At 40.4% G+C, this 24,815-nt stretch overlaps 1 protein-coding gene across 2 annotated transcripts in view; it reads right to left on the reverse strand.

Annotated features, from left to right (window-relative positions):
* Window positions 1-24,815, reverse strand: part of LOC136858279 (uncharacterized) — a 319,541-nt gene that overhangs the window by 269,142 nt on the left and 25,584 nt on the right. For both annotated transcript variants that reach the window (XM_067137700.2, XM_067137699.2), the window contains exon 2: window positions 11,271-11,386. In XM_067137700.2, the coding sequence (XP_066993801.2) occupies window positions 11,271-11,386 (116 nt within the window). The remainder of the gene's footprint in view (window positions 1-11,270; window positions 11,387-24,815) is intronic.

Consider the following 24,815-nt stretch of genomic DNA (forward strand, 5'->3'; position numbering starts at 1 on the left):
ATACTATCAACTCATATGCTAATTACATTCACCATTTAACACTTCAATTATCGCGTAGCATTTATAATCAAAGCACTCGTTTCATCAAAATGCGCAACATGTGTGCCATAATCTACACATATATAAATCATTATCATTACTGTCATAGTATCAAAGAACAGCACATCGTAACCTTAAAACTGTGCCACTATATTTTATTGTAAACATTCCCTAAATACGATCTTTACGCATGTTATTTTGTTAAAGCCATCACGCATATAAATATTAGCTTCCTCTTAATACTCTAACACTTCACTGACAACGAATTAAGAAAAAAAATATCACTCACTTCTCCAATACCATATTGACAAAACTTACGAATGGCATTCACTGGTATTTTACACCTATGTCTGGGATTTATGGTAACTTCAGATGAATACCTATTTCCTTGTAAGTACACTCGTATATTGACTACGCACACACAATGTCATAATGCACATTATATATTAACCAAAAGAATAAGGTTTTCTACTTACGACACGACTCAAATGGGGACTTAACTTTGCTTATTGGGTAGTGATTTCCATCTCGCTGTTAATCGTCATGGGCTGGTAGGCCTCGCTCCATGGTTCGGCTTAGGTAATCGGGTCCATCTCGTCCTCACAGCTGATTACTGCCCTCCTGGATCATCGATCTCGTGAAGCGTCACCATAGCCAGAGTAGTCTTTGCCTCAGCTTCTTAGAACATCATGGTGGTCTTCATTGCGTCAAGGACAGAATAACACAAGGCATTAGTTGATTTATACATGCTGTAATCTGCTTAGTAGTGCTAATGCGAAAAGTATTATGTATTTTGGTACGTCTAATTTGCTTATAACAGCTCTAAATATCGTCTTATTTCAACTGCCTTGCTCGCCGAAACGGTGTGAATTTTACGTGCTTTTAGAATTGCACTCTATTTTCCGTTTAATTCAGTTCTCTTGACGTTGTACAGTATCGGGCAAATACAATGTTCCGAGCCCAACCGTGACGTAGTACAGATCCAACTTGACGTTTCCTAACAGCTGGTCTATAATCTCACGTATATGTGTCAAACACAGCTGATGTTAAACGGGTTATCGCAGATTTGATCTTATCTCCAATAATTGATTAAAGAATCCGATAAGTAGCTGGTTTCTTTACTCGACTCCGTCCTTTCTTCGATGCAGTGCTGAATTGAGATTTGTTCTAATGGAAGACTTTTTTTTCAATAATCGGTTTAAATAATCCGCTCTCGTCATTCTTTCGCACCGCCTTCTAAAAGTGGTTCTTTCCGTGATTGCCGGTTGAATTTATTGTCTCTTCAGCTCGTACCGCTGCTAATTGCTTTATTTTGATTCTTTAATGGCTGGAGCGCCATTTTTGTTCCTTATACAGCAACTATAGAACGGTGAAATGGCACAGCGTGGACAAATAGTCTTACCCACTATTGCTATAGAGACCTAATGTCCACATGTGTGGACAAAATAATTTGCATGCACATACAATCGACACCAAATAAAAACAACAAAGCATTTCGGCATTATTCGTTAGTTCTGGTCTTTGATTACCAGAAACTAACTGAAAGAGTTTATTAGACAAGCCGGTAAATGAAGTATTAACAAGTATTTACCTGTAAGTCGGCTGTCCTGTGATGTATCCATGTCTTCACTTCCCGCCATCTTGCTGAGTGCTACCAAAGATGTTATAGAATGTTGAAAAACAGTGAAGTTTATAGAGAGATCCCTTGAGAACACACTTAAAGTAAAATTGGAGGGAAATTCGAATTCCATTGTTAGTCAGAGAATAAAACATATTTGTCCACATATGTGGACATTGGGTCTGAAGAGGATATAGGGCGATATTCAAGGCTCTGTATACCATACTATGGTAGGCTGCTTTTTAATGTGCGTTTGGATAGGTGGAATCTTGTTTTATTGTTTTTGAAGTTTGTGTGGGTTTTCTGTATATTTTGTATGTTAGATGGTCTTCACGTCTAGTGATGGATATGTCTAGATAATGTGCAATCTGTTTGTCTCTATTGTAAATTTTATGTGAGGGTCCAATTTATTTATTTGTTCTAAAACTCTGTTACCATCTGTGAATCTTCCATCTAATACAACAAAAATTTTGTCCACAAACTTGCACCAAAAGAAAATATTTCCAAGTTTGCTAATCTTCGATATGTTAGAGATGGTTTATGTAAATTTAGGCCAATATCTCCCAGGCTGGCGACCCCACGGGGAATACCTGTAGTTTGTAGATTGTATCGTGAAATACCCCAATGTGTAACAGCCCCGAAGACATATTGCGATATGCATAAGAAAACTCCTGTTAACTCTTCTCCCAGGGTAAAGCTGCAGGTTGTATTTTTAACTTGAGTTCCAGAAGATGCAGTGACGCAATTGAAATATTCCTCCAACATTTCATAATCGCATATGAATGTCTACGGATAATGCATCGCTTCAAAATTCTGTTGAAAAGGTACGATGTTTCGGAAAGCAATAAGGCCAGCACTGTTTATATTAAAATGACACTATTTATTACATACGTAAATCACAGATGGATGCAGTGAAACAATGGGCATGGAGATTACAATCATGACGTGTCAGAATGGACAAAGAAACCGTAATGTGTAGGTGGCGCTACTTGATGGTGGCTCAGTCAGAGTCATATGAATATATATAAATATTCTCAACACCCCCTCTTGAAGGCTGAACCAGCTTCAACGTTTCAGTCTTCTGACACCCAGACATTCTAAACACTTCCAGTGCTTATCCTTCAGTAGTCCCTTGGTTAATATATCTGCAGGCATCCTCTCAGTTGACAAGTATTCAAGGTAAATGTCCCCAGATGAAAGAACCTCTCATACAAAATGATATCGCACATCAATGTGCTTAGTCCGAGAGTGGAAAACAGGATTTCCAGGAAGCTTCTGAGCTCCAATGTTGTCGTATAACTGTGCAGTCGACACGGTGTTAATGCCTATCTCCCCTGCTAATTACAGTAAGTGCACTGCCTCTTTTGAAACCTCACTCAAGGCCATATATTCAGCCTCCGTTGAGGACAATGCCACTGTCTATTGTTTCCTGGATTCCCAAGATACATACCCAACATACATTGTGAAGGCAAAGCCACTGTATGACCTGCGATCGTTGATGCATGTAGCCCAATCAGCATCTACACAGCCAGTTAAATTACTGGTATCACTCCCCACATCAGAAGAACCCTTCAGGTACTTCAGTACCCTCTTTGCTGCTTGCCAGTGTTCTTTGCCAAAAGAATCATTATATTGGCTTAAGACACTTACTGCATGAGATATGTCTGGACACGTTGCAGTTGACAGATACATAAGAGCAACTATGAGCTCTCTGTTGGGGGGCCTCTCGCCATCATCTTCGACCAAGTACTTGATCTTGACAGTTTAATTCCAGCTTCAATTGGTGTGGCCACGGGCTTGCAATCAGACATTCGAAAGCAATCTAAGATGCCCATAACATAACCTTTCTGTTTCAAGGTGATACCAGATTCATCTCGATAAAACTCAATCCCAAGATAGTACTTAATGTCTCCTAGGTCTTTGACCTCAAACGACTTTTGTAGAAATTTGTGGACCTCGTCAATTTCTCTCTAGTTCCGTAACAAAACTAAAATATCATCAACATAAACTATGATTAGGAGAGAATCAGCATCAGAACCCTTCACAGACGCTCGAATCGCCGGACGTTGGTTTGACACCAAGCTTTAGTAGTTGCTCGTTCAAGCGTAGATGCCAACAGTGGCCAGCCTGCTTCAAGCCATAGAGAGCCTTTTTAATACGGCACACACAATCCTTGTTCAGCATCTTCAGCATCCTCTTGGCTTCAGCTATGACCTCGGATGTTGCATTGCTTTCCTGTACGATGAATTCGAGTATTTCTCAGGTGTAGTTTGGTACTTCCATAAAGATTTCATCTTCAACAATTCCATTTAAGTATGCAGTTGCTACATCGAATTGTCGGACATACATTCCATGATGAGCAGCAAGCACAATAGCCATTCATATTGAGCTGAGTCGTGCTACTGGTGCGAATGTTTCAGTATAATCTACACCTGGTCTCTGGGAAAAACCCCTGGCCACGACTCTAGCCTTCTTTCTTGTGATCTCGCCATTTGCTCCATACTTATTCCTAAGGACTACATGACTTCCAATTGTCGTCCTATTTTCTGGGCGGTCTACGAGATCCCAGGTCTTGTTTCTTAGAATAGAGACAAATTCATCTGCCATCTCCAGCATCCACTCATTTTTCTCTGGACCTGAAAATGCCATCTGAATTGGAACCTCAGCCAGACATACCGAATCAATTTGTCCTCCACCGTGTTCCTGGTAAAGCTTTCGAGGTCTGCCTTGTGTTCCCGAACGAATCATTTTTGGTCTTCCTGGAGCAAGTCGAGATTGTCGTATTTCTGGTTCTGGTTCATTTTCAAAACCAAGAAATTCTTCTTCAGAACCATCCAGATCTTTGGTGCTTTCTGTACGTTCTGTGTCTCTAGGAGTTATGTTTACATTGATGAAAGGATCAACCTGCTCTGGCTCTATCCTGGAATGATCTTCATCAAAGCGCTCTATATTTGGGTGCTGACTTGGAAAAATAGCAACATCATATTTTTGCTCTTTTCTGTCTCCTTTCAGAAACCTGACATCACATGAGATTTCCACTTTTCGTTCCTGTGGTATCCAAATTCTGAAATCTTTGGATTGCTTCGCATATCCGAGGAATATGCCCTTTTTTCCCCGAGGGGTGAATTTTCCTATGTTCGGTGATAGGCAGAAGTTTCACATCCAAATCTTTCGAATTTACAGACATTTGGAACCTTTCCAGTCCAGGCTTCGTAAGGAGTTCGTCCACCCAGTTTACTCGTAGGACATCTGTTCCTAATGTAATTTGCTGTTGAAACAGCCTCTGCCCAGAAAGAAAGAGGAAGCCCGGACTGCATTAATAAACATCTGGCCATCTCGACGAGTGTACGGTTTTTCCTTTCTGCTACTCCATTTTGTTCCGGGTTACGCGGAATAGTCAGGCGACGTAGGATCCCACAGGTTTTCAACAGTGCATCGAATTGGGAATTCACGTATTCCGTACCATTATCAGACTGCAAAATCTTTATCTTCGCGTTTTTCTGTGTTTCCAGACTTTTTTGAAGTCCTGAAACTCATTAACGACTTCATTTTTCTGACGAAGAAACTTCACTTCGCACCATCCAGTCGCATCGTCGAGGAATGTGACGAAGTAACGCGCGTTTCCATTCGAGGAAACCCTCATAGGGCCACAAATATCGGAATGAATCAATTCCCCTGGTTCCATTCTCCTATCGGACTTCTTCGGAAAAGGGGTACGTGTCATCTTTCCTTGGAGACAAATTTCACATTCAAAATCCTCTTCAGTGTCGATGACTTCAATTCCCTCTATCCTTTTATTCTTCACTGCCTCACGTAGATCTGTTATGTTTAGATGTCCCAATCGAATGTGCCAGTCCATAATAGACCGTTTTCGCGTATTTTCTCGGGCAATTCTTCCCTGTTCTTCGGTGTACGACCCATTAACGAAATAAAGTCCATCTTTTCTATGTGCAATGAATAAGGTACTATCGTTCGCATCTGTACCTCAAGCGGATGTTTTGCCAAACACTACGCGGTGACCCCTGTCTACGATCTTCCCCACAGAGTAGATTAGTACGCAGATCAGGTACGTATAATGTATCGCATAGGTTGAAACTTTTATCGCAACCACCAATGTTCATTGACATTGTCACAACACCTTTTGCACTTATTTTTGTTGTAGAGCTGTTCACTAACTTTAAATCGTCAGAAACATCGGATTCTACTTGCGAAAAATAGTCAGATTTTTACACATGTGTGATGTACAACCGCTGTCGAGACACCACACTGTATCTGTGTCGCGGTCTGTCACGAACTTGCACGAGTTCAGTTCTGATGTAATATATAGCGAGGTACTTCCTTCGGCCTTGTGAGCATTGTCATGATCATTTTTACTCGATTTGCACTTCTTCGCCTTATGACCTATCTTTTTACAACGATAACAACGAAGAGATGTGGATCCTCCTTTTTTGCCTTTATTGACTTTGCTTGTAGGGTTTCTATAATTCTTGTTCTTGTATTTTCGTTCAACAGTCATACAGTTTTGCACCATATAGTTCCGATCACTGCTCCTCGCGTCACTTTCTTCGACAATTTTTATGCGTAACACCTCGGGCTTTGGAAGTTCGTCGCAAGATTCTATCGCGTACTGAAAGTATTCGAAACTGACTGGCAAACTATACAGAAGTAATATGGATAACAAATCATCGTTGATTGCCACGTCTATACCATTGAGCTTGTCCACAGCGTCGAAAAATCTCCGCAAATGATCGCGTATATCCCCATCTTCACTCATTCTTTGAAGCACGATCTGCTTTAATAATGTTTCTTTCTGCGCTGGCCCCTTCGATTGGTAAATTGACTCTTAGTTTTAGCCACAGTTCGCGCGAAGTGACACAATCTTTTACCTGTTTCAATTCCGAGGGTTGAATCGCCAAGATGATATCTGACATTGCTTCACTGTCACGTTCTTCCCATTCTGTAATAGCAGCCACGTTCTCACTGACCGGTTCAGGTTTAACTTTTATCCCAGCTACATACGCCCACGTACGATTTTTTACTTACACAGCCTCCGTGTGAATTTTCCACATATCAAAATTGTCCTTTGACAACGTCTCGATGCGCACCATACTTGAAGTGTTCATCTTCACACACTATTTCTTCGCAAAAGTCACTTGGCTAAATGTTTAACTCAACCTCGCCAACCACGCGCGACACGATATTTTCACGCGTCTATTTTTCAGTGTATTTTATCACTTCACATTTAATTACTTTCCAAATGCGCATCCTGGGAACGTAACCTGTTGAAAAGGCACGATGTTTCAGAAAGTAGTAAGGTCAGCACGGTTTATATTTAAATGACATTGCCGGGCTGAGTGTCTCAGACGGTTAAGGCGCTGGCCTTCTAACCCCAACTTGGCAGGTTCGATCCTGGCTCAGTCCGGTGGTATTTGAAGGTGCTCAAATACGGCAGCCTCGTGTCGGTAGATTTACTGGCACGTAAAAACACTCCTGTGGGACTAAATTCCGGCACCTCGGCGTCTCCGAAGACCTTAAAAAGTAGTTAGTGGGACGTAAAACAAATAACATTATTATTATTATTATTATTAAAATGACACTATCTATTACATACGTAAATCAAAGATGGATGCAGTGAAACAATGGGCATGGAGATTACAATCATGACATGTCAGAATGGACAAAGAAACCATAATGCATAGGTGGCGCTGCTTGATGGTGGTTCAGCCAGAGTCATATGAATATATATAAATATTCTCAACAAATTCAATGTAAAAGATTAAGCCAATCCTTAATTCTATCATTGCTTGCAGCTCCAAATGATACATCAATGTGTCTTAAATACTATAAGTTTTTGATCAAAAAATATAAATTAATAAAATTTTAAAATGTGAAATAAACTGGTTAAATCATGAAAATGCTTTGGTATTTTGAGTCTGAGGTATAAATATTCATATACCAATGCCATATTCATCATTCGTTACGTACAATATTTTATATAATATTTTATTACATCTCATCAATAACAGTAAAATGTGAATTACTTGCAGATAATCATGGGAAATTCAGTAAAAATTAAACAATTCCTCTTTAAGTTACACGTTCTTAAGTATTTGATCTATATCCTTTCATAATTTCTTAAGTTTACAAGTTATTTGATTTTTCCTCATAATCATCTTCGTCGTTTCATAAAATTGTGCTCAACAGAAGCAAGTTAGGTTTCATATAACTTTGTAGCAAACACTGGCTACTATTCATTTAAGTTACTAAATTAACTACTGTTGCATTCAAGGTCAACTTAATCTTTAAATCAAGACAAATACGGTATGTATGAAAAATAACCACAGAAATTCATAACTGCAATAGAAATCAATCTACAATTTTGTTTGATTTAACTAGACATTAGGGAATACCGTTGTCAAGGATTGCAAGTGACTATTATCCAATATAAATAACTGGAAAGTCATACAAATGTTTAATCATAACTATCAACATCTATCATAACACATATTTTAAAATACAGTACTCTATTGTAGGATTATCTGGTTGAAAACATGGAATTAAGTGACTAATTTACCCGAACAGGATTCATTTTGACGATTCGTTCCTGCGATATCACCATATAAGTGTCACATCAAGCAATCTTTAATATCCAATTAGGAATCTCCATCAATAACATGCAAATATTGCTCCCAAAAACATACATCTGATCCGAGTTTATGCCAATATTCTTCACAACCTCCTCAAAATATTTCATATTCTTTCACAAAATCATCATAGCAACATATTCACTCCATTTCTTCATTATTATTCTCTTCTATCGTCGTTTCATAACTGTCTCTTTCCAGTTCATATCATATCTCTTCGAAGTATATCCCATAATCACCTCAAATATCCCGTATCAATGTATAAGTAACTCCTTTCTCATTTAAATGCATCTTCGGATCATGAACTTCACTTACAACATTAACACATTGCGGACCGAGTGCACTTCACCCCATGCACATCCCTGTTCCCGGCCACTTTCTAACTACCTCTAAGCTGGAGTGCATGCATTCAAATGAACTGTCACAACTTCACTAGCTTTTGAAGGACTACTGCGTATTTTTCTAGTGGCCTTCCTGAATAGATGTTGAAATGCAGGGTATTTCTTGAAATCTATTTCGGCTCATAGTTTTCGGAAATATGGGTTTTTTATTAGGGGATCGGTTGGCCAGTAATCTTCCAGACATGATTTCTTCACCTGCCCTATCAATATACACAGAGCAATATTTTTTTAATTTCCCTGCTAGTGACTTTAGTCCACTTTAGTGTTTTAGGGGATACGTTATAAGAATGTGAATTCTGCTCATAGTATAAGTTTGTCTTTTCAGCTACATACTGAAAATATTCCTCACCAATCATAAGTCCTGCTACTTGTCCTATGTTTCCAGATTCATTAGACCATACCTTTATACCAGCAGCACCTTCAAAATCCTATAGCCTAGGTTCACTGTTGCCCATAACCCAGTTGTCAGAAAACACTACATTCTTTACAATATTTAGAATATTTACACCCGGAACACAATTATCAGACTCGTTCTGCGCTACGAGTGTTTCACAGCTTGAAGATAAGACTATATCATCGTCATCACTTGAAACATTTCCGTTAGAAGATATTTCATCATCGAACTCTAAATATTCAGCTTCACTTAGATATTCGGAGCCTGTATCAGTACATAATTCGCGAATAATTTCATCTTTGTCTAAACACGTGCGATCCCTGGGCGCTGCCATCTTGCATGGCTCTTCGAACTTTGTAAACATATTGTCAGGAAATGCAAAGAAAATCTATGATATGAAGAATACTCGAAAAGAAATGCGACTATCGATTGGGTAGAACCATACATAACAGAGTTCTATCACCCCTGACCTCCAAATAGTTCCCGTATATCTCAAAAGATAGCACTAAAGTTCAGTCTGCTGCTAACACGAGATAACTCGGGACCGGTCCGCAACGCTCGGCTAGGCAAACACGAGTTTTCTCGGGACCGGTCCGCAATGTGTTAACATGTCTTCATATTGTTTTGATATCCATATCTAACCTCCTATCAATTAACGTGTGACGACATAACCTTCACGTATCACAAACATATCCTACATTTCTTTTAAAATATTAATGTATTCTATTCCTAATCATTGCCGTCATATCATGGCAAATTCTGATACGATCATATAACATTACTGAAATAACAATGATATCTACTTAAGTCACTTTCCCTATCGTTTCGATTGTCTAGTTTCTTCTGAAGAGTACTTAACTCCATCACGACATTTGTATATTATCAAGTCACTCGCGATAATATAACCTACATTGGTTTATTTTGAAGACTCAATCAACCTATTGCCTACTCAACAAAATGCAACTCTACTACCATTACATGTCACCTAGCTGTTATGTTTAATGTGATATGAAACTTTACTTCTTTCCTTTAAACGGTCGGGAACATGTTGGTTTTGGTCCTCTGTTGGCTGTGGTGTCTGACCACATCCATCCTTCACGGGGCTCCATAGAATCGTTAACGAGAACATCGCTCTCTCCTTCGGTCATCTCGGTTGGCATGGCTCCGAACAGTCATCCTTCTGCTTCTTAGAAAATCATCTTGAGCTTGTCTTGCGCATTAAACAGAAGCAAGTACATATATGACATCATCTGGGACATTATGACAAATACTAAGCCTGCTAACATTAATATTTTGTCTGTAATCAGGTTTAATATCGGCTTTTCTTTAAATATGAGACATATTCCCAAGATGGCTACTGAAGTCTATCTTCTTCTAATGGCTATTAATTGCTAGTTGGATTAATATTTGTACCTGTTGCATTAAATTCGTTTTCTCGTTTTCTAAGCCAAGGTTTGTTCAATACCTTCTTCTCTATGTATGGCTTACTTAATCCTTCTTATTTCTTGCATATAAGACGCACCTTTATTATTTATGTTGATATATTACGTATTTTAAATGTATAAAGGGTTGTAGTAACTTCTTTTCTTCTCTCCTTTATATGTCTTAATATTGTATCGTGTATATTTCTTCTCATAGGATTTGCATCCATTAACTAGCAGTATGCATTCATTTGTGTATTTTTCCTTCAGTGTCAGGCCCAACAATTTTGAACTTTTTCTTGTCATATGCACTGCCATCACGATCGTCACCATTTCCTTATTTCTGCGATACTGTTTTCTTTGACATTTCAAGAATTTATGTGTTGTATCTAACTCCATTACGGGTAATTGCACGTAAATCGATCCTGCCAAAATGCTTCAAGAACAATGGAATGGTACAATATACACTGAGCCATTGGATGCAGCTGTACATTCTGATGAGGAATCTGCAGGAGGAGGATGAAGGGGTTTAGCAGACAATTTTGCAGGATGGCAAACGAACATACTACTACTACTACTACTACTACTACCGCCACCACCACCACGTGGAACTTGCAAGAAAGCAAAGAGATGAAATATTTATGTTCAAGAAATAGATCATATACATATGAATGAATTCTTTGTAAACAAATCAAGTCACTAGGCCTAATAATTATGTAAATAAATAAAATTAAAAAAAGAAGTAACACTTACAGCTCCCAGGGATTTTAAGTGTGTTTCTAATTTGGATGAAGAAACATGGTTCTTAAGGTCTAAATAGAACTTCTTGTTTAATAAGGGTTTCCTGGTCCGATTATGTTGACTTGTACCTACACAATATCAGAAACAATGCATAAGTTCAATTCACTGTAGAAAAGTAAAACCATTTTTAAAAAAGGAAATGGAATAACTGATCAAAATAATCACTTCAAAAATAGAACAAATGTTACACAACAGAAGATGTTTATGTACCTCAGCTATCACAGAAGTAACACAGATTAATAGTGACTTGTAGGTAACGAGTTTCCTTCTTTTTGCTGCAAAAGCTACTATGCTAATTCTCTGTTCGTGGTCAAGCGTTCCTTGACTTTAGGTACAATTTTCACAAAAAGCAATGGATACAAACAATACTAATAATTAGGGCTTGAAAGTTGAGGGAAAATCATTTTTTTTCTTTCTTTCTAGAGTGTCCGAAGAAGAAGCCCAACATAATATATCACATCTTGGAAAGAAGAGGGCCACAAGTCAAAAATTATACTTCTAAGATACCTGCAATGTAAGAATGTAAAAAATATATCAAAAATATACAAAATATAAAATATGTAAATACAGTATATAAAATATACAAAAATAACATAATATAAAATACATTAAAAACTGAATTAACTAGACCTTTATTAACCATACATTGCAATTATCTCAGAAGTGTCATTTTTGGACTTGTGGCCCCCTGCTTCCAAAGGTGCGATATGTTCATTCTGGGTCATTAAAGGCCAGAAAATGGTGGCTTTTATTTGTCCTTTTTTGCTTTTTATGTGTTTTTTTGTCTTTCTTAGGTCTTAATGGCATTTTTTTTGCAACTTCATTTTATTTTGACTACATTTTTACTGCCCAATCTCAATTTGAATCATTATCACAGTCATCACCTCTTAAACATCTTTTCGGAAGTCAATACATATATATTTGAACCATATCTGAAAAGAGAGAAAAACATTCTTGAACAAATAAAACAGGTACGACCATACAGCAGGTGCCTGCAAAGACTACAAGTCAGATAAGGAAACGGTACGTCGCAACGATGACCTCGAGCAGAGAGGGTACGGGCGAGGAGTTTGTCTTCAGACTTGATGTTTGACTTCAGTTTGTGGAAGAAACCTAGACCGTTAATATTCCTAAAGTGAAGCCTAGTAAAACTTCCTTTTTTGGGAGAGCTTGTGTCTAAATTTGAAGCGGAGGTGTTTCCTACAGATGGAAGTGCTCTTCTCTGCAAATACTGCGAGGCGAAAGTTAGTGCAGAAATGTTAGGCATGAGAGCAGTGGATTCATAACAAAACTTTATTATTGTATATGAGAGCAGTTTCCCAGTCTGTGGAGAAAAGGAAATTGCAGCTTCTGGTAGGGCAAAGTTGTGCTGATTATTCTAAATCAGCTTCATTTTACAAAGGCCTTCACAGAGCTGTAGTTAGAGCAAATATCCCATTATCAAAGATAAGCTAGGGGCTTTACGTCGCGCCGACACAGATAGGTCTTATGGCGACGATGGGATAGGAAAGGCCTAGGAGTTGGAAGGAAGCGGCCGTGGCCTTAATTAAGGTACAGCCCCAGCATTTGCCTGGTGTGAAAATGGGAAACCACGGAAAACCATTTTCAGGGCTGCCGATAGTGGGATTCGAACCTGCTATCTCCCGGATGCAAGCTCACAGCCGCGCGCCTCTACGCGCACGGCCAACTCGCCCGGTCCAAAGATAAGCAATGAGCCTTTCAAAAAGTTTTTGGAACAATATTCGGAACATTTCTGACAAATGTACCCTCTGAAAGGTACACGTGCATCACTGCTATGAAGAGATGATTGAAAAATTCATGACTACATTCTGGGTAAGTAAATTCTTGCGTCTATTGATAAAACAAGTGATGAAGTGGGTTGCTCAATTGCAAATGTGATTGTTGGTAAGTTAGAGGTGGACAAACCTGGAAAAAAATCACTAAACTAATTGCCAGTTGTTCGACAAAAGCCTCTTCTGTTGTGGCCACAGGGAATAAAGCATTATAATGTTCTGCTTTGTCTCACTGATGCGGCACCATACATAGTAAAGACAGGAAAGCCAACTAAACTATTTTATCCAAAGCTGGTTCAAGTAACCAGCCTCGCACATGCTTTACATAAAGTGAATGAAGGCATGCGAAAAAATTTCCAGATGTTGACAGACTAGTGTCCATTGCTAAGAAAGTTTTCTTAAAATCCCTGTCTACAGCGGGCCATTTTTGTGAGAATGCCGTGACATTCTACGTACAGAACCACTTCTGGCACAGTGGGGTACTTGGTTAAGCACTCGCATGTATTACTACAATAGTTTTGACATGATTAAATCTGTGATAAACAGCTTGAATAGAGAAGATTCCGCTTCCATAGCCGTGTCCCAAGATCTAATGGCTAAATCTCAATCGAAGGGCAGTTTGGCGTACAGTATATTGAAAGTAATTTTTCTCATTTAGCGATATCCCTAAACTATCTTGAAACCTAATGAAGCCATTCTTTCAATACTCTCTAAAGTGAGTGATGTACAGCAACAATTGGAACAATGTGAAGGTGAAATTGGAAAACAAACAAAACCCCATAGCGCAACAGCCTGCCCGCTCAGCCTGAATGCATACACATTGCAAGGTGTGGGGGTGTGTGGTCGGCACAACGAATCCTCTTGGCCATTATTCTTGATTTTCTAGGCCTGGGAAATTGAAAAGCAGTCAGCAAAAAAACGAATTTAAAAAATTAAACTAGTGCTTAAAAAAGGAAAAAAACGAGTATCAAATTATGTGCAAGATAAGTGAAATATTGAAAGGAGAAAATTTTGATGCACGAGTTTTTGAAGAGGAAGATCTCACTTCCTTCAAGTATAAACTCTTAACATCCGTTGATGTTGAGAGAAGTTCTTGACGTTCCGCAGTGTGGTGTCAGAAAACCGATGATTCTTTGCACCTAAAAATTTGGAGATGACTATTGTGATATACACAAGAACCTAGTTTATCCGGCCCTCATTACTCCGGATCTCCGGTTTATCCGGATCGAAACTAATTTTAAAAAATATTTTTACTTGCACAGTATTTCTTTTACAGGGCCGACTTCTTGAAAGTCTTTTCCGCCAAGGATAATTAAGTACAGGAATTGGAACTAATGGTCTATCAAAGATAGCGTCCCGCCATTCGCCTGGAATTGAGAATGGGAAACTGTGGAAAACCATTCCCAGGACGGCCGATGTGAGATCAAGCCCACACTCTTCTGAATGCAACGCACTACTAACGTGCCTCAGCATGCAGAGCTACGCCGCTCGGCAAACATTGTTTAGTCACTTCATCAATCACTTTTTTAATGACGGTCCTGCTGACATGTAGTCTATGACACTCAGTCGCTACTGCAGAAGTTATCTCGGGTTCACATCGTTGCTCAATAATGACCTGCTGTGTGATTGCTTAAGCCAATGAAAGAGGAAGGGAATGAGTCATCATATCCAGCAATCTGTGAGAGACCACATCAATAGCTGAAGGTTAACACCACGTTGTACAGTTACAGTATTTTCCTGTGTGGTATTTTATTGCTTGAGCGTGAAATTGCTTCAAAAACAAAAGTGGCTGTTTTCATGGACAGAAAGTTAGAAGCATTAAACAGGCTGGACAAAGGAGAACTTCTGAAAAACACTGCTGTAGACTATGGTATAGGGACTTCAACTGTGTCTGATTGGAAGAAAAACCAAAAAGAAATTGAAGACGTTTGCTTTAAAATGATAACGAAAGATAGTTTAGAGCATCATGCCACAGTAAAGAAAGGTAGAAATGAATCTCTAGATGATGCATTATTCATGTGGTTTAGTGAAAAGAGACATGGTGTTCCGATTTCAGGGCCGATTTTACAAGAAAAGGCAAGCTAGCAAATGGAGATCCTAACTTCACAGCTAGTCAGGGTTGGTTGGAAAGGTGGAAAGCTCACCATGGCATACGCCAGCTATCAGTGACTGGTGAAAGTTTATCAGGGAATAAAGTCGCTGCTGAGAGTTTTAAAATGGAATTTCAGGACATTATTTACTCAGATAACTTAACGCCAGATCAGATATATAATGCCAATAAATCTGGGCTGTTTTATCGTATGTTACCAAATAAGACACTAGCGTCTAAATTAGATGAATCAGCAAGGGGTTATAAAAGAAGTAAAGATAGCATTACAATTATGGCATGTGTCAATGCATCTGGAGGACATAAATTTCCTCTCCTGTTAATAGGGAAATAATAAAAAAATCCCCAGGCTCTCAAAAATGTGAATTGATCTGTCTTACAGGTTTCTTACACATCCCAAAAGAACGCATGGATGGACTTTCAAAAACTGGTTCCAAGAAGACTTCGTGCCAAACGTAGAAAGATTTTTAACGAAAGAAGGTTTGCCACTGAAGAATATTTTGTTCATCGACAATGCGCCGTCACATCTGGGAGTAGAAGAGTTGGTCAGTGGGGATATACGAATGAAATTTCTGCCACCTAATGTAACAGGTCCGTTGCAACCAATGGACCAGGGTGTATTGGAAAACATCAAGTGGTTATACAAGAGGCAGTTGCTCAGCAAACTGATTGAACAAGAGGGGAAATATGGTGTAATTTCGGTATTGAAATCAATAAATATGAAAGACATTATATGATCGCATCTGCATGGGATCAGGTTAGTGAAATGACAATTAAAAAGTCTTGGAAACATCTATGGCCTTCTATCTGTGCACCAGAAACCGAGGTTTGTGAAGTGGACTCTTCTGAGTTCCTTGACACATTTGCACGCATTCCCGGATGCTCAGACGTAGATGAGAAGGATGTAAATGACTGGTTGAAAAATGATTAATTCAGGCTTCAGCGTAATGACAAATGAAGAAATTATTGCCTCTTATTCCCCAATGAATTTGAAAATGAAACCGGCGCTCCATCAGAAGAAACAATGACTCATGGAGAGGCAACAATGCAGCTGTACAAATTGATGGCCTATTTAGAATCCGGCAGAACTGATGTTAGTAAAACGTCTTTTGTGATTGTGCTGCGCGCAAACACTATACAAATGTAAAACAGAAATTTTAAAAAAAACATGATTTTAGTGCATTAAACAGTCATACATGTAAGAAAAAAGTTATTATATATGTTTGTACAATTGAAAAAGGTATTACTGTAGAACTTACGTTAATAGAGTATATATTTGTTTTTAGTTTTTCCAAATTATCCTGATTTTCGATAATCTGGATCAGATCCGGTCCCACTTAATCCGGATAAACGAAGTTCTTGTGTACTGCAAAGCCAACTGAGGTAAGGTTTCTGAATTCCAATTTCTGTAACCCTCGTGTGGTTAGCCTAATTTGATTCCAGTTATACTAATTTCAATATCTTTCTCCAGGATGTCCATCACAGGTTCGCTGAATTAATTCTAGGTGGAAGAAATATTTCATTCTGAATTCTGCGAGTGCTTTTCCTAACAAACACGGCATTTCTCTTTTAAAATTACATTAATATTATGTCTGAAATAAGTATTTCACTCAAATATTTTTGTTAGGGGTCAGTGTACCAGAATAATGAGCCCCATCATATCCAATGAAAACATCAAGATAATTACACCTCCTCCACCAGCCTGTGCAACCACATGCCATAGCCTACAATGGAAATCGACGTACACACGCTCTTCTGTTGACATGATAAACCAGGAATATGAATTCATCGGACCAGGTGACCTTTTTCCATCTATCGTGTGCTGAAAAACATTGGTCTAGTCATCACCGTTGTACCTACCAGACATTTCTCGAACTGTGGCCCCGTATTTGTAATGAACAACGCAAGACAGCACCCACTGGCCTCTGGCATCAATGAGCCGCCGTCGACACACAGCCCACTGTTGCATCACTTTCGATATAGGCCCACACGAGCAGGCCACAAATCGTGCTGTTTTAGAGATGCTGTTACCCAAGCGCCTTGCCATCACCATTTCCCTTCTATCAAACAGAGAGAGATCGGTTGCTTTTCCCACCCTGATGCAGGAGACACTATTAATAACAACCTGCCCTATATATACCATGCTACCAGATGTCAGGTGTTACTCTCCCAATTGTCGTCGTTGGCTGTAACTCGATCCAAGTATTTCTTCCTACATACATTGACCAGTTCAACTCAGTTTATGGATGTGTTTGCAATCCTGGCATAAAACGTCACACTGAATGGATGGAGGAGGGCGGGGTTGTAACTGACGGAGTTTTCTTGCTTGTCGTTTGGCCTCTTGATATCTGCGGCGTTTTCTTTCAAACAAGTTGAGAGGGGTGGATGTAGTGTTCCGCCACAGCGAACGGTCCACAGCACATTCTTCCCATGTCTGTACATCTATACAAGCTGTCTTCATGATGTGTTTCAGCTGGTCCTTAAAATGCTTAAGAGGGGCTCCATGAAGTCTACTGCCAGAGCAAAGTTCACCATAAAGAATTTGGCGGAAAAGCCTGGTATCACCCATGTGGTGAACATGGTCTAACTATCTCAGCTGAAGGGCGATGATTGTTGCCTCAATGCTACTTAGCTGCGCTTTGTCGGGAACTCCCATGTTGGTCACACAGTCCTCCAACTTAATATTCAAGATTAATCTCATTTTCTGTTGGTGGAAGTGCTAAAGATTTTTGATATCACGGCGATAGTGTCCAAGTTTCACAGCCATACAGCAGCGTGGAAATGACACAGCTTTGTACACCATGAGTTTGGCATGCAGTTTTAATACCAATATAAATGGTCCGTTATTGGACATTATCAATTTTCCAGCTAATTCATTCCTGGTTGCCAGCATTTGGCCCTATGGGAATCAACATCTATATCATCTGATGGCGAAGCAGGCTAAATTTTTGGTAATGAGATAAGGTCTCTCATAATGCATTGGCACTGCCGGTGGCTCCAAGTAGCCTACGCAGTGGCCTCCACGGTATGCACTAGCCATGCGTCTTGGTGGGATGTCCAATAACAGACCATTTATATTGGTATTATAAATTTACTCATTCGGGACAAATATTTCAGGTTCCCTATGGGAATCAACATCTATATCATGCAGTTTTAGGTTGTTATTCATGAAGACTCTGTGCATTAACCGTCCGACAATTCTTTTATCAATGTCTTGTTCGCAGGTACACCGTTTAGACAAGATGCTTCCAGATATGAAAGCACCCTGTTCCAGTGGTGTGTCTAAGATGGAGATACTGAACTCAATCCTAGGGCAGGTTGTGCAAGTACCTTCGTTTTTTTTTCGCATTAATGGCAAGACCGAAGCGATCACATGCAGTTTTAAAGGAGCTGACTGAATGCTGTAGTTCAGCAGGTGTTAGAGCAGGAGATGCCGTGTCATCGGCATACTGCAGTACGTCTTTGTGAGCGAAGTCTTGCCAGACTGAAAAGGCCTCCATCAAAATGAAATTTAATCTCCATGCCTAAGTTGTATGCAGATGATTCATACAGCATGACAGACATGTACAGTGCAAGGAGTGTAGGAGCAAGCACACAGCCTTGTTTCAATCCATGAGTGATTGGGAACGAATCTGATACTGAGTTACCATCAAGAACCTGTCCAGACATGCCGTCATGAAGAGCTTGAACCAATTCCATGTAACATTCAGGACATCCAAAATGTCTCAATACTTTCCACATTGCAGATCTTGGTACTGAATCAAAGGCTTTTTCCAGATCATAGAAAACTAAATACAGAGGCTGCTGTTGCTCTCTGCATTTTTCCTGGAGTTGTCTAGCACACGAGATCATGTCTGTTGTGCCTCTGGAGGTTCAGAAACCACATTGAGACAAGGCAAAATACTCTCAGAGATAACTTGGAGCCATTTTAATAGAATTCTTGCAAGAATTTAACTGCAATTGACAAAAGTGATATACCACGCTAGTTCCCACATATACTACGATCGCTTTTCTTGAAGATAGTGATGACGGTAGCATTCTTCAAGTCGTGAGGTACTTCTCGAGTTTCCCAAATCAAGAGGATGAGTGGGAAAAGTCTAGTCTTCAAGGGTATACCTTCATTCTGTATCATTTCCAGAGGGATGTTATCAGGACCAGGAGCGTTTCTTGGTTTTAGTTGAGTGCTTGATGAAGTCTCTGTATGTAGGTGGAACTGCCGTCCATGGTTGTTGAGGCTGCTGAGGGACATTACGCTGAAAGTCCTAAGCAACACTGGAGACATGCTTTAGAAGCGCAGAGAAATGTTCCTTCCAATGCTCTAAAAGTTCTCCATTATCAGTTAAAATTGTGGAGTTGTCAGCAGTCTTCAAAGATCCCGATGAAGATCAAATTGGACCATATATCTCCTTTATGCCAGCATAGACGTTTTGCAGGTCACAGGCATCAGATAGTCTGCAGTTCTTCAGCTTTCTGATGCCACCAGTTATTCTTGATTTCCCTAATTTGTGCCTGACATTTCCCTTTAAGTTCCAAGAAATATGATTTCTTCACATTGGAAGATGGATCTTGAAGATAGGATAGATGGGCTTCCCGTTTGGCATTGATCAGATATTTAATTTCTTCATTATTTTCATCAAACCAGTCCTGTCTTTTTTTTCCCTCACAAAACCAATTGTTACCTCAGCTGACTCAGTGATGTCCTTCTGAAGCATGGCCTCTTTCTGATTTGTACTATCACTGCTGACTGGATGACTAGCCAGTTTGTTTGAGATTGCATTTCTGTAATCTGTAGCAATGGATTCAATTTGAAGTTTAGAAGTATCAAATTTCTTTCTGGGCAGGTTGTGGATTGATCTTTTGGTTTGCGACAGATTGAGATTCTCAACTGACAAAAAAAGGAGCTTATGATCTGTCCAACAGTCATAGACGTTTCTTGCGGTCCTTGTAACAAGGACATCTCTTTTATCACATTGCCTGGTGATGATACAGTCAAGGATGTGTCAGTGCTTTGAGCGAGGATGCATCCAAGTGGTCTTGTAGCGATTAGGCAGGCAGAAATTAGTAATGAAGAGTTCATGTTCAGCACATAAATTGAGGAGCAGTAGGCCAATGGCATTACAGTTGCCAAGTCCATGTTTTCCCATCACACTGCCCCATAATTGGCGATCTTTACCAACTCTGGCATTGAAATCGCCAAGTAGTAAGAGTTTGTCTCATGGTTGTACTTTGGTGATGGTAGTGTTCAGCAGGATGTAGAATTGGTCTTTAGCTTCTACATCAGCATCCAAGGTGGGAGCATACACGGAGACGAGTGCCATAGATTTGGCTCCAGAGAGTGGGATTCGGAGAGTCATAATTCTTTCACTGACTGCGGTTGGAGTTAGCTGATAATCATTCACCAATGTGGTCTTTACAGCGAATCCCACACCATGAATGCAATGTTCTCCCTCATCTTTTTCCTTCCGGAAGATTGTGTAGCCTGAGCTGAACTCTGTAAGTTTACCTTCGCTGAACAGTCTGGTTTCACTTAAGGCAGCAATACCAATGTTCATTCGTCCAAGCTCATGGGTGACAAGCGCTGTTCTTCTCTCAGGTCTGTTATTGTCTTTCAAATCAAGTAGGGTTCGAACATTCCAGGTTCCTGTAATCAAAGTTTTTAATCTTTGTTTTTCGACCGCATAAGGGGTGACCCGCGGAGTGATGCCTCCCAGCCAGCTGAAAGTGTGACTGCCGATGTTTAGCCCACATTTTCTAGGGCCTTCCCCATTTAGGGTGGGCAGCGGTGATCCTAAAAAGGCCTTCCCAAACACAGATGCAGGACCGAATTCCTGAGTAGTCCCGGAGTCTCAGAAAGACAACCATCACACATCTGCTGCCAACGTGCAGGTCAAAACTAGAGGCTTCCAGTTTCACCCGAAAACCTGCCTGCACGATCCTTATCTCATCGCTGTTCTACTTGAGTTGAAGGGGGTGACAGCAGGAAAAAGTGCCACAAGCGGGATTTTGTTTAAGGTGGATCGCAGCTTGCAAGGAAGTGACCCACACACTATGATCTCGGAACAATATACCCTGGGACACAAATGAAATGCAACATGCAGTTTCAAGTACCACGACTGCAAGGGACTGCCACAGACTAAAATACCATTGAGTTGCGTCTGGCATAACCTCATCCGCCTCCACGACCGATGAGAACCACAAAAAGGAGGTTCCTCCATCTGTTTTGCCGTTGGGCCAAAGACACAGATGATGGGTTCCAGTGTCATTTCCTACACTGAGGGGACCATCACCCCACCCAAAGGGGCTCATCCGCCCGAAGCCGTTGGCCCCTATGGGGGGTCGAGTTATTTACCGCCGCTTGACACTCAGCGTTAGCTGTTTTTACAGCTGGTTGCCAAGCCAGCTAACCCTCCTCCTTTCTCATTCCGGACTTGGGACCGGACAGGCACGTTACACGTTCACGGGTTGGGGTAGTCATAAAGCTGGTGTAGTCTTCCACGAGATTCGTATTAAGATTGACTTAAGAAGTTGCAGCAATCAACAAGTTGAGCAATGCTGCTGCAGAATTAAGAAGAGTCAATGAAGGTTTAAGTTATTGCAGTGAACATGACAAATGGAGTTGAGTATGTCAACAAAATAAAATTGCCACTTGATAAGTAGTGATTTCATTTTTGATAAATGACACAGGGCAGGGGTATAATTAGGATACACTTAAGTGGATTTTAGAATTGTGGTAGTAAGTAAACTCGTGTCCTCATCCTGAGGTGGTGCGGCTCTTTTCAGCCACACCCCCAATGGAGGTGAGCTGCATGTACCATTTCAACCACATACCTGCCATTCTTAAATTTCTGGCAGTACCAGGAATCGAACACGGGCCCCCGAGGACAGCAGCTAACAACACTAACAGTTACGCTATGGAGGCGGACTGTAGTGTAGTTATTATATTAGTAAGTATCTTGCTTGCTATATTGGTGTGCAATCCTTTAAATATTTTAGCATTTAACTTACAGGCGGTTTTCATTTCTATCAGAACATAGTAAGTCTATGTATTTAGTTTTGAAATGTAATCCTTGTGCAGTCCTTTTCATGTTTAAACATTTGATAGCAGTTTTCATTTCTGTCTGGAAGCAGTATTTCATATTCCTGTGAAAAAGATAGGATGACGGAAGAGATAGGGAGTTTGAGGGAGATAATTTTTTTTTTTTGCTAGGGGCTTTACGTCGCACCGACACAGATAGGTCTTATGGCGACGACTGGATAGGAAAGGCCTAGGAGTTGGAAGGAAGCGGCCGTGGCCTTAATTAAGGTACAGCCCCAGCATTTGCCTGGTGTGAAAATGGGAAACCACGGAAAACCATCTTCAGGGCTGCCGATAGTGGGATTCGAACCTACTATCTCCCAGATGCAAGCTCACAGCCGCGCACCTCTACACGCACGGCCAACTCGCCCGGTAGGGGAGATAATTAGGCTTTCAATAGAGGACAAGAATGAAGTTAGGTAACTGTAACATGAACAAATGGACTTGGTTCTCAATAACGTCCAGATAGCAGACAGCTGTTGATGATAATGTTTGTTGTTTAAAGAGGCCTAACAGCTAGGTCATTGGCCCCTAATGGTACGACGTGCAACGAAATGAAACAATAATTAAAACTTCCAAATATATCCATTGACTAAAATATAAAACTACAGTAATTATGATGAAAAAAAATGACCATGAATCCAAAACAATCAGTGGATCCAATTCACAATGTCTACTTTTCTGAGATGATGCTTGTTATAAAAAGGGGAATCCAGATTACTGGCCCTTCATAATAGTAACAATCACTGGTAAAGCAGGATCATGGTGTTCCTCCAATAGTGGTACAAATCACAGGTAACGTAGACTCATGGTGGTACTAATCACAGGTAATGCAGATCATGGTGTTCCTCACATAAGGGCACCACTCTCAAGTAACGCAGACCTATGGAATTCCTCACATAGTGGGACTAATCACGGGCTATGTATACTCTTGTTGCCGCTCACCTAGTGGTACTAATCATAGGCATTGCAAACCCACGGCATTTGACACATGGTACCACAGACAGGTAACACAGACCCGTGGTGTTCCTCACATAATGGTACTACTCTCAGAAAATGCAGACCCATGGTGTTCCTCATATAGTGGTACCAATCACGAGCAACAGCCAAACCTGTGGTGTTCCTCACATAGTGGTACTAATCAGAGGGAACGTAGATCCGTGTTCTTTTTTTTAAATTTATTTTTTACAAGTTGCTTTACGTCGCACTGACACAGATAGGTCTTATGGCGACAATGGGACAGGAAAGGTCTAGGAGCAGGAAGGAAGTGGCCGTGGCCTTAATTAAGGTACAACCCCAGCATTTACCTGGTGTGAAAAGGGGAAACCACGGAAAACCATCTTCAGGGCTGCCGACAGTGGGGTTCAAACCAATTATCTCCCAAATGCTGGATACTGGCCGCACTTGTGGTGTTGTTCATATAGTAGTACTACTCATAGGTAACAAATATACATTCAGAACACTGGGGAACCGACACATTCCAGCGCAGCGAACGGCACTTTTTCTCGCATGGACACCAGTCTGCGCAGCCAAGTGCCCGACTCCCCACCTCGGTGGGATACACACAATAGTACTAACCACAGGGCAATGCCCAGACCCGTGGTGTTCCTCACGTGATGGTACTAATCGCATGTAACATTGACCCATAGTGTTCCACACGTAATGGTACTAATCACAAGAAGTCTCATGGTTCTAATATCATCATCCCTTGGTCGCTCCTTACGACAGACATGGGATACCATGGGTGTATTCTTCGTCCGCGTCCCCCACCCACAGGAGGTCAGATACCTATTAGGGGTCCATGTACCGGAATAATGGGCCCCAGCGTGCCCAATGAAAACATCACGCAGATCATCACACCTCCTCCACCAGCCTGCCTCTGCCCAACTGTGCCATAGCCTACAATGGAAAGTGGCATACAGGATATGAAAAGTAGGCAAGAGGGAGGGGAAGGAAGGGGAGAAGTTATAAAAGATAGTTGGGCTAATGTTTAAAGGGGAAGGAAATTGAGGGCTAAGGGTAATCACCAGGCAGTGAGTTCAGGATAAGTATCAGTGAGAAATCGGTATGAGTTACTGCAGGCAGAACAGCAGAGGAAAGGTGGGGAGCAGAGAAGTGTTACAGAGGAGGTGTGCAGCAAGAGGAAAGGGAAATGTAGAGTAGAGGACAGGGAAAGGAAGAGAGAAGTGCAACAAGGCCATGAAATGGAGAGAAAGGAGGTTCTGCAGGCACCACGAAAGTTAACTCTTTCCCTGCCAAACTAAAATGCTGTAGTACTTCTAAAACTGCCAACCTAAATTAAGGTAAAATGTAAAGTTTTACTGAAAATTTTGTACTCACCTTAGTTTTAAAGTTACATACATCAAGCTGTTTTGCTGTAGTTCAAAATAATGTGAAAGGAATGTTGTAAAAGTAGGACTATTAGCCATACCATATGGTTTATAAGAGAGGCATGGGGAAATTTTTAAAAGGCAATTATGATCATTGGAAAATTGGAAATAAAAATGTAAACAGCTTATAGG

The sequence above is a fragment of the Anabrus simplex genome, chromosome 1 (genome assembly GCF_040414725.1).
Source record: "Anabrus simplex isolate iqAnaSimp1 chromosome 1, ASM4041472v1, whole genome shotgun sequence".
Taxonomy (NCBI): domain Eukaryota; kingdom Metazoa; phylum Arthropoda; class Insecta; order Orthoptera; family Tettigoniidae; genus Anabrus; species Anabrus simplex.